General features: G+C 41.9%; 1 protein-coding gene across 4 annotated transcripts in view; it reads right to left on the bottom strand.

The window, feature by feature from the left end:
• Positions 1-9,011: 9,011 nt before the first annotated feature.
• The window catches only part of SLC18B1 (solute carrier family 18 member B1), a 41,359-nt gene continuing 36,443 nt past the window's right edge, over positions 9,012-13,927 (bottom strand). For all 4 annotated transcript variants that reach the window (XM_044248629.1, XM_044248621.1, XM_044248637.1 and 1 more), the window contains 5 exons: positions 13,733-13,828; positions 12,032-12,106; positions 10,370-10,463; positions 10,224-10,273; positions 9,012-9,992 (listed from right to left, as the gene is read on the bottom strand). In XM_044248629.1, the coding sequence (XP_044104564.1) occupies positions 9,926-9,992; positions 10,224-10,273; positions 10,370-10,463; positions 12,032-12,106; positions 13,733-13,828 (382 nt within the window). In that variant the 3' untranslated portion in view covers positions 9,012-9,925. The remainder of the gene's footprint in view (positions 9,993-10,223; positions 10,274-10,369; positions 10,464-12,031; positions 12,107-13,732; positions 13,829-13,927) is intronic.

Genomic DNA, 13,927 nt, shown 5'->3' with positions numbered 1-13,927 from the left:
CAAAAAGGAGAATTTCAGACCAATATCCCTGATGAATACAGATGCCAAGATTCTCAACAAGATCCTAGCTAATAGGATCCAACAGCACATTAGAAAGATTATCCACCATGACCAGGTGGGATTTATCCATGGGATGCAGGGGTGGTTCAACATTCGCAAATTAATCAATGTGATAGAACAAATCAGTAAGAGAAGAGAGAAGAACGACATCGTCCTCTCAATTGATGCAGAAAAAGCATTTGACAAGAATCAGCATCTGTTCCTGATTAAAACGATTCAAAGTATAGGGATAGAGGGAACATTCCTCAACTTCATAAAATCTAACTATGAAAAGCCCACAGTGAATATCATCCTCAATGAAGCACTCAGTTAAGCTGGTGAAGATGAGCTACAGTCTTTTCTTTTACAGGGTAGGAGCAGAAACAGCCAAATCTGTCAATCATGTCTTAGCATCCCCAAATTTTCTGGATGATTTTCTTCTCTTTGTGGCTATAAAAGAGAGAAATGGTATTAGATAGGGTTCCTAGCTGGAGGGAGAAAGAGGCAATGGCTTCTGATATGAAGTCAAGATGGTAACCAAGTTCCCTTTTTCTCTGCAGCATTTCACAATTGTCTCATTAAAACTGAGATGTGAGTAACAGAAGTAAAGGCATGGAAACCAGTAATTTAAATACAGAAAGATCCGGGACGCTTGGGTGCCTCAGTTGGTTGAGCAGCTGCCTTCGGCTCAGGTCATGATCCCAGCGTCCTGGGATCGAGTCCCACATCGGGCTCCTTGCTCGGCAGGGAGCCTGCTTCTCCCTCTGCCTCTGCCTGCCTCTCTGTCTGCCTATGCTCGCTCTCTCTCCCTCTCTCTCTGACAAATAAATAAATAAATAAATAAATCTTTAAATAAATAAATAAATAAATAAATACAGAAAGATCCTTAAGATATAAAGGGGGATCATCTTTACAAACATTTGCTACAGAGGCAGTTAATACTGTTTTAATCCTTTAGAAGGAAAAGATTCAATTTGAGACATAGAATTTCCAGGTAGCTCTTCGTACCAAGGGTCCTGTCCGACAGTGCATTAATAAAAACACCTTTTTGACTAAAACAAACGACAACAAAAACTTAGAACTTCCAGAGTTTAGATTTTCATGTCTATAAAAGTGATCGATTCAGTAAGGTTTAATTTCTTTAGTTTAGCTCAGTTATAAAATATTACCTTGTCACGGGGAACACTGATGAATCATAATTTATCGTGAATAGCGCCTACCTTCTAATTGACCGTTTTGTGATTAATGGAGTTAGTTACAAGAGTGAAAAGTTACAACTCATTCAAAATTATTTCATCAAAATTATTTGGTCATGACTATAAAAAACTATCATAGCTCACATATTTGTTTCTAATTGTGCATCTGATTGTCTCTTAGAACACTGTTCAACTGGCCAAGGTTTTACACCGGTAATAAGGAGGAACAGACATGGTTTCTGCTTCACACTCTTTGTTCACACTTCACCCTTCTTTTTTTTTTTTTTTTTTTTTACACTTCACCCTTCTTTGAACCTCTGTTAGTCACCTAAGAGTTGAGGTACTCATGCCAGCTCTAACACATCCACAAGATTATTCTGAGAGGCAAAGACACATCAAAGTCCTCTGTAAGATTATGATGGGATCACAATAATTAACAAGACTGAGTCCTATAATGATCCTGACTGCTTACTATTATTGGTTAAGTTTGCAAAACTACTGTTGTGCAGTTAGACAAATGTCATCTACTTGGGGTACTGTGCTGGGAAACTGCTGGGGAGAGAACGGACCGGAGAAGACGCCTCGCCCCGGACAGCAGGTGCACACTCGCGGGGTGGTGGCCACACAACACAGGAGCCACGGAGCTCAGCCATGGGAGGGCAGGAGCAGCTCCAGGCTCTGACACAAGCTACAGGACCTCCGGGTTGGGGCTCTCTCCCAGATATGAAATGATAGTAAATGAGTTAAGAAATAAAGTGCTGGAAATAGCACATATAATTATTGACAGCATTTCCTCAAAGGCAGCAAGGATGGCCCATCAAACTAGAAAGCAAGAAACAGAAAAATCAGGTCTTTTATTTTAAAACTATTTTCTCTTAATACTGTGTGCCCAAGAAGAAGAAGGAGATACTGTACCCGAAAAAAGAACATGGTGTTAAAGAACAACGTTTCTGTCCTGCCCCCGCCCTGGATTCTTGCACATATCCTTTGCAAGACTGTTTGAAACAGCCTCCCTCTGTGAAAGGCAATGTCAGCTTGAGCAAAGCCAGTCTGAATGTGAGCAGAGGCAGTCTGAAGTTTAGCCAGTGTTCCTCTGGCTCTGGACTTGTGTGGGTATTCATCTCTTCCGACAGTTAATGCAGCTGAAGCCAAGAGAGGGTCAGATAATAATGATGCATGATAGTCCACGGCTCCTTGAATGCCTGCTGGACGGACAGAGCTATGTCACAGCAAGCTGCCACTAGTGAACTCTTTTTGACCTACAGCAACCGGCAATTTCATGTGGTTCAACCTGCCCTGGGGCTTCCTGTTCTCAGAAGTTGAGGACTGCGCGATGCTAGGCTGCAGAGAGCAAGTGGCATGCTCCCATGCTGGAAGCCCCCATTTCCTCAGAAGAAAAGTAGTAAAGGCTCGCTTGTTGCAGATTAACTCTTTCAAAAATAAAAAAAAGATTTTATTTCTTTATTTGTCAGAGAAAGAGCACAAGCAGGAGAAGCAGAAGGCAGAGCAGAGGGAGAAGCAAGCTCTGCACCGTGCAAGGAGCCCCATACGGGACTCGATCTCTTCCTGACCTGAGCCAAAGACAGAGGCTTACCCCACTGAGCCACCCAGGTGCCCCCAGATTGTTAACTTTCATTCTGATCCAGCTCTGCCAAAAGTTCACTGCATTCACCAACAAGAACTTCAAAAAATTCTCTTGGTTGATGTTATACACTGAATGTCTGTGCACACCCGCCCCCCACCCCCCCAATTCATAGGTTGAATCTTGACCCCAGTGTGATAATATTTGGGCATAGCCTTTGGGAGGTGATTAAGTCATTAGGGTGAGATCCTCACCAATGCGATGTCTGCTCTTATAAAAGACCCCAGAAATCACCCCTGCCCCTTCTACCCTGTGAGGACCTACTGAGAACTTGGTAGTTTGCAGCCGGAAGTTGGTTCTCACCAGACATGGAAACTGCAGGGGCCTGGCTCTTCGGCTTCCCTGCCTCCAGAACTTTGAGAAATGAATTTCTGTTGCTTATGAGCCACCAGGTCCACGGGATCCTGTTACAGCAGTCTGAACTGACCAACACAACCGGACTCCAAGTCAGGATGACTGCCCCCATGAAAACAAATCCAAGAGAAATGGATCAAAATCACTTGTTTCATTAATGAAGCTGTTGAAGAAACATGCATTTCAAAGGATATGATACAAAAATGAAACTGAAATGTCAGAAACTTACAGAGAATAAAGACAGATAAAAATAGAAAAGTGACAAGCTATGGTTCATTTATTGTTTTGCTGAGCAATATGAAGGTGCCACAAGAATTTACTATCATTCACCTTGTTCATTTTCAGTGAGCAAGGACATGGAAAAGCATGTCTGAGGCCCAAGGTAACTACTTATGGGTTCTGTCTAACAGAAGCCTTCCATCCCTCTGGGATCCCATCTGCTTGTCCCTTCCCCAAAGCCTGAGGCTCTCCAATCACGCCCGACTTCCAGTTTTGTTTTACTTCCTGGGTGAGCAGCAGCTGGCCAGAGAATTCTGCTCCCTTAGTCAGGCACCAGGAAAAGGAGTCTTTGTTTTATCCTTGCCTGACAACTCTAATTTCTGGGGTTTTCTCTGAAGCAGTTATAGAAGCCAGGTTGACACTAAGGGGTGGGATTGCATGATTTCTACTGAATGGTGACCAAATGGCCAGGAGAAATAATGGAGCGATAGAAGGTGGGCATTTTCTATTTCTCAAGGCCCAAGTTGACTCTTCAAGTCATGTCCTATCCTCTTTAGCACATGGTTCCTTTATTGCACAGATCTACTCTTGAAATTTCCTCAAGGTGGAAATAACTAAATTCTGTATGGTTCTACAACTAATTATTGTTAACTTGGATAACAGGAGTTTTTTTTCACTATAGTTATGAGTCCTGATGGTTTCGGGTTACGGTTAAGGGCATACACCCTGCAGCCAGAAGGCCTGGGTCTGAACCACTTTCTAGCTGTGTGGTTGTTAGCAGGTTATGTGCTGGTTTTCCTCATCTGTAAAATGGTGATAATGTGTACGAGGTCATTATTATTGCTCAGACCCATATGACAGAAGCCCCATTATGAGGCCAATGCCCAGTGTGTCTCTGAACCACATCTTTAACTCTTGCTGGTTGGAGGCCCACCTGTTAACTACTAACTAGTTAAAAGCACATCAGTTAATCCACATTTTCGACTTTCCCACTGTTCTCTTTCCACTCAGTCTTTCTTGTTTTCTCCCTTCTATGTCAATCTAGCCAGAATGGTTTCTCCTGAAATTGTTCAAGTCCATTTCTACTAGGTAACTTGATGGTTTTCCTTCCAACACTACCCTAGATTCTCCCTCTGATCAATAGCTCCCATCCTTGTTTCTTGCATTATTCTATTTTTTAAACTTCACACACATACAAAGACAAAACAAAAGAAAAACTTACCAACAAAGTGGATCACTCATACATTGCTATTGGGAACGGCAAATGGTACAGCCACTCTGGAAAACAGCTTGGCAGTTTCTTTTTTTTTTTTTTTTTTTTTAAAGATTTTATTTATTTATTTGTCAGAGAGAGAGCAAGGGAGAGCGAGCACAGGCAGACAGAGTGGAAGGCAGAGTCAGAGGGAGAAGCAGGCTCCCTGCGGAGCAAGGAGCCCGATGTGGAGCTCGATCCCAGGACGCTGGGATCATGACCTGAGCCGAAGGCAGCTGCTTAACCAACTGAGCCACCCAGGCGTCCCCAGCTTGGCAGTTTCTTAAAAAAACTCTCCACAGTCTAGGCCCCTCCAGGATGGCACAGTAGACCAGGGTTACTGTGCCTCCTGTATCTTCTTGTTTCCTGCTCTGGAAGAGGAGATGGGACAGTGTGGAGAGTTTAGAGACCCCAATGTGGGGACAAACTATGAGATGTTTCTTCCACTTCTTATGGACTGTACCAGTAACTAAAGCAACTATATGCTAAGACAGAGAAAAGAAACCTGAGGTTTTGTGTTTGTCTGCTTTGAGCACCCAGAATCCAAGTCGTATGCCATAGTTCTGCTAAATGGAATACATTTATATGGAAGATCAATTAATATGCAATATCTATTTCGGAGTTCTCACTCTTCTGAATCAACTAACCACAGTCTTGAAAGCTGTGTTAAGATAAATTCACTAGGGACACCTGGGTGGCTTTGTCATTTAAGCATCTGCCTTCGGCTCAGGTCATGACCCAGTGTCCTGGGATCGAGTCCCACATCATCGGGCTCCTTGCTCAGCGGGGAGCCTGCTTCAACTTCTGTTTGCCACTCTCCTTGCCTGTGCTCTCTCCCTCTCTCTCTCTCTCTGACAAATAAACAAATAAAAGCTAAAAAAAAAAAAAAAAAAAAGATAAATTCACTAGCTATAGGAATGAAAGTTGTAGGCAGACCTTAACTGTCACATGCAGTTTTTTTTCCGAATTAATAATGCTGCTTTACCTCAAGAATATGTTTTCTTCCAGAAACTTTGAGGTGGCATGCATATAGTCCAATGCTGCAGCTTCCATACTGGCCGATTGACAGTGCCTCTTCCTAATGGCTCCCCCGGTCCCTCGCCGTCATGTTCCAGATCCAGGTCCAGAGATTGGACCCAGCTCTTAGGAACGGACTCACCAGCAACCAAGTGACTCTGATTTTTATCAGACAAGTAAACAAAAGAGGCAAAAGAAAACTGGTAATAGTGATAGAACAGAAAACAATCGAGGAAATGAATAGAGCCCCAGGTTCCGAAAGCGTACAAAGGTATTAGAATTATGTTCAAATGAAATCTTTATCTACGTTGGCTTTAATTCTCTTAAAAGAAAAAAGAAAACTCTATCTGAATTCATCCAACAACTGATTTTGTGGCTGTCACTTTTGAATTATATAATCAAGTGACAACTAATTTGGTATTCAAATTTACCTTGAATGATGAAAACTTAAAAATGATTGCTTTTTTTGTATTTGTATTTGTCACATGATTGTTGAGCCACTGTCAACAAGAAATACACTTTGAGTTGTTTTATTAAATCCCAGGACCCTGAGATCATGATCTGAGCCGGAAGCAGACCAACTGAGCCACCCAGGCGCCCTGAAAGTTATAACTTTTCCTAATGAAGACTAAATAAGCAGGCTTTAGTTTCCCTTAATACTTTGGCAAAATATTTATTTCAATCTAAATATATTGTTTCTGAACCTTACTCGTCTGTGGGTTTATTTCATAAACTGAGGACACATAACAGTGATACCAAAGGAAAGACAACTACCATAGAAGTGGTCTTTTGATCATTCTTTTTTGATATGATTGTATGTAAATAGAGCTATCTGCCTCTTTATTTCTCATTTATTAATTATATTTAGTGAAAATTAATTGTCTAGGTAGTATTATTATCCATCTCCTTGTCAGCTAGGTTTGAGAGGATATGTTTAACATATTTAAATCTTGATAAATTAATAAAAAAATTAAAAATTAAAAAATTAAATAAAATAAAAATTAAAAATAGAATATTTCATTAAGGTATGATATTTAATATGTATTGCCTAAATCAAATTTCCTATGTAAAATAAATGGGTTATTTGGGGATGGGAGGAGCTAAGTATCACACAATCCAGCAGTTGTATTCCTAGGCATTTGTCCCAGAGAAATAAAGACTTAAAAAACCACTGTGAATGCTCATAGCAGCTTTATTTGTTATAACCATAAAATGGAAACAATCCAGGTGTCCTTAAATGAAAAACAGTTAAATAAGCTGTATATCCATACCAATGAGTGCTACTCATCAATATATAGAAATTAACTACCAATAATGCAACATGGATCTAAAGAGCATTAGGCCAAATGAGAAAAAACAATCCCCAAAGGGAACATACTATAGGATTCCCTTTATACAACATTCTTGAAATGATGAAATTATACAGATTAGTGCGGGAAAGAGGGGGGGGTGGGCATGGCCATAAAAAAGGAAGATGAAAGATGGGAACTGTTCTGTATCTTGACTCTATCCTGGTTTTGATACTGTGTTGTAGGGTTGCAAGATAATACCACGAGGGAAATCTGAGTATAGAGTAAACTTGGTCTCTGTATTATTTCCCTGTATTATTTCAACTGCATGTGAATCAGCAATTATAAGGGAAAACAAGTTTCAGAAAAATGATTTGTGAATTTTTTTTGCCCTTTTTATTTTCCTTTTGGATTAATTTGCATATCATATATATGATACCTTTTATTTATTGTTATATTCTACATTCAGTTTCATGTTTTTAAAAGGTTCCTTCAAAGCTGGGCATCTTTGTTACATTAGAGGCATACAAATATATAACCATACAAACACACAGTGATTTCCCATGATGGTTTTGACCTACCTTTTAAACTCAGTGTTCCTTTACCTTTACTCACATTTTAAACATTTTTGTCATCTATTTTAGTACTTGCAAAATCATAGAATGAGGAAGGGGCAAAGTTGGTTTCGTGCAAAGTGTCAGCGTATATTAAAAGAAACGTGTTCGGGAGTGAAAGCAGAAACCGCTCACCAGAGAGCCTGGAATCTGCGTTGACAGCGCTGGTGATCCCGAGCCACGTCAGACCCCCAGTAGTGTCCTTGGGAACCCGGCCACTGCGCCCCAGCTGGGAGCCGCAGGATCGACCGCTCTCGTGCTTTAATAGTGGCCTCGCGCGGCAGCGGCTGAAACTGCAGGTGTTCAGCGGCAAACCTCGCTACTGGGCTGAGCACAGGTGCACCGGGTCAGGGTCACACTCAGTTCTCCTTCTGCCTTGGGAAGTGCGTGGGTAGGGAGCTGCACAACCGGCCACTCCTGCTCGCATGCACTGAACCACCCTCTGGAGTGTTCACAAGAAAAGGACTTCGGGAGAGGAGGGCAACAAAGAGTTCATGGGATTTGTGAAGGCTCAATTCTGGCAATCAATGCCAGACAGTTTTCCAAAACGGTTGTAGCTGCAATCATCCCTATCTCCATCACCTTTTAAATTTTTTTTCGTTTTGGTAGTGTGAAAGGGCATCCCATCTTGGGTTATTTTGCCCCTTCTGCCCCTTATTCTGCCCCTTACTCCTATTCCTCCCCATCTCACTAAAAGGCACCATCAAACACCACACCCTCAAGTCAAAATCTCTGATCACCCTAAACTCCTCTCTCCCCTGCCTTCTCCTGAACAGGTCCTGTTGGTTCCGCTTCCAAACACATCTTCTTCACTTCATCTCCACCACTACCTTCGTGGTCCAAACTACTGTCTCTCAAAGCTCCCATAAATCCTCCGTCCCTGCTAATCTGCAGCCCCTCTCAAGTGCACAAGCAGAGACAATGATCTTCCTGAAAAATAAATCAAATTCCGGAATCCCCTGCTGAAAAGCTTGCTCCCCCCTACCTCCTCTGTTTACTAGATTTCAGCCGCGTGGGCCTCAGTGTCATCTCTGACCATGCAAGACCTTTTGGACGTGCTAGGGAAGGCTCTCCCTCAAGATGACTGCCTCATTCTCAGCCTTTAGGTCTCAGTTCAAAAGCCTCCTCTCCCTGGAAAGGCCTTATCTAAATTAGGACCCCACACCAAGTTACTCAGTCACTTACTCTCCCGTATCACCACATTTTCCCTTCAATGGCAAGTCTGTAGGACAATGGGAGAGCCTGGTATTTATTTACAGTTTGTCTATTCCACTGGAATCTAAGTTCCATAAAAGCAGAGATTGTTTATTTGGATCACAGCTAAATTCCTAGTGCCTCCCAGAGGGGTCAGTTCAGAGAAGTCATTCAATAGATATTTTAAAATTAATATATAGATAAAACCATTTATTTATTTATTTTTTTGAAGTGTAAATGTGTCTACTACAGCAGGAAAACACATCAGGAGATATGAGAATGACACAGAGAAATTCACTCATTTTAAGCAACAGCATGGATTTCACACGAAATCAGATGAACCCGTTCCCTAGAATACAAGAAACAGTCCTGTGGACTCACTTGCTCTGGGAATGGAATACATCTACCTGAAATATGTTAAAAAGCAAAAACAAAATCAAAACAGGTGGTAGAAATGAAATAGGGAGATTAGGGAAATGGATAATGTTATACTAAGCACAGTTTATAAATCCAGATCCTAATTCAAAGTATGTCACAAAAATGGAAGTCTAATGTTATGCCTCTTACACAAACAAAACTTCTACAAGAGCTGAGAGTTTTTGCATGATGGGAGGCAAGAATTATGCCTTTTGAAGGAGAACAAAAATCTTAGGACAGAGAGACAGCATGCCTTTTAAAAACTGATTTCACAGTTATTCTATACATTTTGAGTAATCTTTATATAACTTTTAAGCATATCAAATTTATTTCCCTGTTAATAAACAAAAGGTAGATTCACAGAATTAGTGCACTTAAAAAGTAAACAAAGGAAACAGGAGACTTAGAGTCAATAATCCCTTCATGGCCAGGTTGGATCACCTCAAAACACAAACTTTTGCTGATTTTCAACTGCTCTTCTCATACTTAATGTTGCAAATATGGCTGGTCTAGCAGGTCAGCTTTTTAGGACAGCCCAACACAGGATTATCCAAAAATACGTTGAGACCGTCAGGATGCTGGTATACAGTCCGTGGAGGTTTGTGTGTAATATTAAGAAAACCGCTTTAACTCTGATGTTCAAGGCCAGGAGCACCCATCTCCCAGTGGGTATTGATCCAGGATTCTTAAGGCTAGATTTCATTAGGTAAGAGCGAAGTCCGTTCCTCCTCCGTGCCCAGAATATTTTGGAGTTTAGATCTGCGTTGAAAGAAAAAAGAGGAGAACCTTAATATGTCTCATCTTAAAAAAAAACAACAACCCCAGTACTGACATCTCTACTTTTCCCACTAAATGCATCTATCAAGTAATAAGGCTTTGGGTGCCCAGAAATCTGCTGACTGGAAGAACAGATACAGAATGGTTATTTTTTTTTCCACTCCCACAGGCAGACTTTAAAAGGGGAAAAAAAAGCTCAAGAGTTGACCATACCTTCTTCTCCGTGAGTGTTCCCACAGATAAAACAAGCCCATCGTTAGTCCCTTGAACACAATTAAAGAAACGGGTTAATGTCAAGTCTCCAAGTCGCACATCTCCACAAATGCAAGGAGGATGAAAACGGAAGACTGATTACTCACACTTGTCAGAGCCCAAAGACCTTGGACAGCAGCTGCCCACTCAAAACCAATTTTCTCATACAGAAATCCACCCAGTGTCGGTCCTATAAAAGCACTAACAATGAAAAGGAGAAAGAGTATTAAATAGTGTTTTAAAAAAAATTAAAAAAAGAATTACTTCCTAAAGGCAGCACAATCATACATCTTCATTAAATTGGAACTGTAAGGGGGTGTCTGGGTGACTCAGTCAGTTAAGCGTCTGCCTTCGGCTCAGGTCATGATCCCAGGATTCTGGGATAGAGTCCAGCATCAGGCTCCTTGCTGGGCAGGAAGCCTGCTTCTCCCCCTGCCTGCTGCTCCCCGGCTTGTGCATGTGCTCTCTCTCTCTCTCTGATAAATAAATAAATAAATAAATAAATAAATAAAATCCTGATAAATACATAAATAAATTGGAACTGTAAGTACTAAAGACAAAAGCCAATTCTTGGACAGAGCACTGGGTGTGAAAAAACAGTCATATCTTGGGGTACCTGGGTGGCTCAGTGGGTTAAAACCTCTGCCTTCGGCTCAGGTCCTGATCCCAGGGTCCTGGGATCGAACCCCACATCGGGCTCTCTGCTCAGCAGGAAGGCTGCTTCCCCCTCTCTCTCTGCCTGCCTCTCTGCCTACTTGTGATCTCTGTCTGTCAAATAAATAAATAAAATCTTAAAAAAAAAAAAAAATTATAGGGGGCCTGGGTGGCTCAGTGGGTTAAAGCCTCTGCCTTTGGCTCTGGTCATGATCCCAGGGTCCTGGGATCGAGCCCCGCATCGGGCTCTCTGCTCAGCAGGGAGCCTGCTTCCTCCTCTCTGTCTGCCTGCCTCTCTGCCTACTTGTGATCTCTGTCAAGTAAATAAATAAAATATTTAAAAAAATTATATCTGATAATGACGACATTCACAAATTTTAAACAATTCTAAAATTATAGTAACTGATTCTAAAAAACTGGTGCCTTACACAAGAATGTTAAAAAGGAGACACACCCTCAAAAGAATCTTTATATTATTCTCTCTATCCTTCTCAGTATTCGTATTGAAAAGAACTTAATTTGGTATACATTTATTGAGATACACTACCATGTCAGTGCATAGTCATCCCTCAGGGATAGCAAAGAGTCAAAAATAGAAGAGTAAATGAAGAAATGAAGACATTTTTAAAACTTGAGACATGCTCCTGTTAGAGGAACTTGGAAAGATCACTTTAAAAAGACAGAACGGGGGCGCCTGGGTGGCTCAGTGTGTTAAAGCCTCTGCCTTCAGCTCAGGTCATGACCTCAGTGTCCTGGGATCAAGCCCTGCATCGGGCTCTCTGCTCAGCGGGGAGCCTGCTTCCCTCTCTCTCCGCTTGCCTCTCTGCCTACTTGTGATCTCTCTCTGTCAAATAAATAAAATCTTAAAAAAGTAATATAAATAAATAAATAAATAAATAAATAAGACAGAACATGGGACTATTTTGATGAGCTTTTACAACCGCTGGCAAAACCACACTGATCTTAGAGGCAGAGCGTGTGGGTTAAGACTCCACCTCTGGTCTAAATGAATTAGGTGCCTTTCGGCAACTCATCGGACTCCTCGGTCTCAGTTTCTTCATGGAAGTGGAGATAGCATTTTCCATCTGGCGGGTATAAATGAAAGGGCTACTCACCCAACTGACCACATTGCGCTGGAGAGACCCGACACGAGTCCCACGGTACTTAATCCCTCCTCAAAGCCATTTTCACTGCAGAGACAGAAGAATAGATCTGTTATGAAAAGGGAAACCTCCACGAAGAAAGCAAATAGTATGTGACAGATAAGTTAAAATAGACCGGAAATGATCTGAACAAAAGCAACAGACAGAACACTCCATTTCTAAGATGAAAAGCTAATCCAGTTTGAAGGAATTTTTATATTTATGTTGACTCCATGGTTTTCTAAAAATAATTTTATTGCATATATAAAGCATGATATCGAGTCATGACCCATTTGCATGAAGTCTCATAAAAACATAATTAACGGAGAAATTCTTAAAATGAGATGAACGTGCAAAGAGAGTAACGGGAAACTTTTAGAAAACCCAGAGGCAGCTCCTTATTGCTTGGCGAATAGTTGACTTGAGCCAACAGAGTTCACATTCTTCTCCTTGCTCCCTTGCTGTTCTCATCATGCTTCCTAAACAAAAGACTGGTGGCCTGGTGACAAATGCCTACTGTGATACTAGGATTTATAATAAGAAATATATATTTGGTCTTCCTCCTGTTTCTGGCATACAGCCACCCCAACACCCTTGGAAATTCCTAAGTGAGGAAAGCAATTTCAAGTGCCTTTGGTCATGTTAATAAGGTGAGCCTTAGGGGCTGGTTAGCCAAGAGAGTCAAGCATGTGATTAGAGGGTTAGAACCTTCCATCCCACTCCTGGAAGCCCCCACCTTTGAGGAGGGGAGAGGGGCTAGAGGTTGACTCCATGGCCAATGGCCATCGATATAATCAACTGTGGATATGTATGATATGTCCCTAAAAACCCAAAAGGAGAGGGTGAGAGAGTTTCCAGGTTGGTGAACCAGAACCCTTCCATATGCCAGTGTGCAGGACCCCAAACCCAACAGGGACAGAAGCTCCTTTGATCAGGGCTTTACCCTGCATGTCTTTTCATCTGGCTGTTGATTCACATCCTTTAATCTCTTTCATAATAAACCAGTAAATTCTAATGAGTACACTGGTTTCCTGAGCTCTGTGAATCACTCTAGCAAATGAATTGAACTTAGGAAGTTTTCATGGGAACCTCTGATTTACAGGCCAGTCAGAAGCACATTTAACAACCTGGACTTGGAATTAGCAGCCGCAGCACACGGCCATCTGCAGGACGGAGTCCTTCACCTCAGCATGTGACCTTCTCTTCAGGTAGATAGCGTCAGAATCGAGTTGCACTGCAGGACACCTAACTGGTTCTGGAGAGCTGCTAGGTGATGTGAGACCACCACCACAAGCCCCCAACACACTGGAAATGGTACTAGAATCATTTTACCTGGTGATCGTATGCCCTTGTGGGGACCTTCTCCATGAGGAGGAAACAATGCTGAGGCCTTTCCATTGTGGTCTGGCTTTTCAAAATTCTGTGGGTTTCTAGGCATAAACCAAGCCAAGCCTCTACCCACAGCTCATGCGACCTATCACTGTGTTAACATTACCATAAGTTGTCATCTATAGTATGGCATACGCTATAGCACAATATTGTGTGACATAAAATCATCAAGATTTGGTCTTCTGAAAAAAACCTCCAACATCCTAGAACACTGAGAAATTCAAGAAAGCGTATGACGCTCCCTACTATTCACGACCCGGCTTCTCAAGCACAGAAGGGACTTACTAGGCACAACTGAGGATCTCCGGGATGGTTGGAATTATGCTCATTCCAGCAGAGACACCGTTCAGGACCAGGATGAGCACCAGCAGCCAGAGCTGACTGCAAAAGGGTTTTGGAGAAAGAAACAAAACCAAGCAACATTAGCATGTGGACAGGCACAAAGCCTCCTAGTAGGGAGGGCAGGCTGAATCCCAGAGC

The sequence above is a fragment of the Neovison vison genome, chromosome 1 (genome assembly GCF_020171115.1).
Source record: "Neovison vison isolate M4711 chromosome 1, ASM_NN_V1, whole genome shotgun sequence".
NCBI lineage: Eukaryota > Metazoa > Chordata > Mammalia > Carnivora > Mustelidae > Neogale > Neogale vison.
This window is presented reverse-complemented; position numbering and strand designations above follow the sequence as displayed.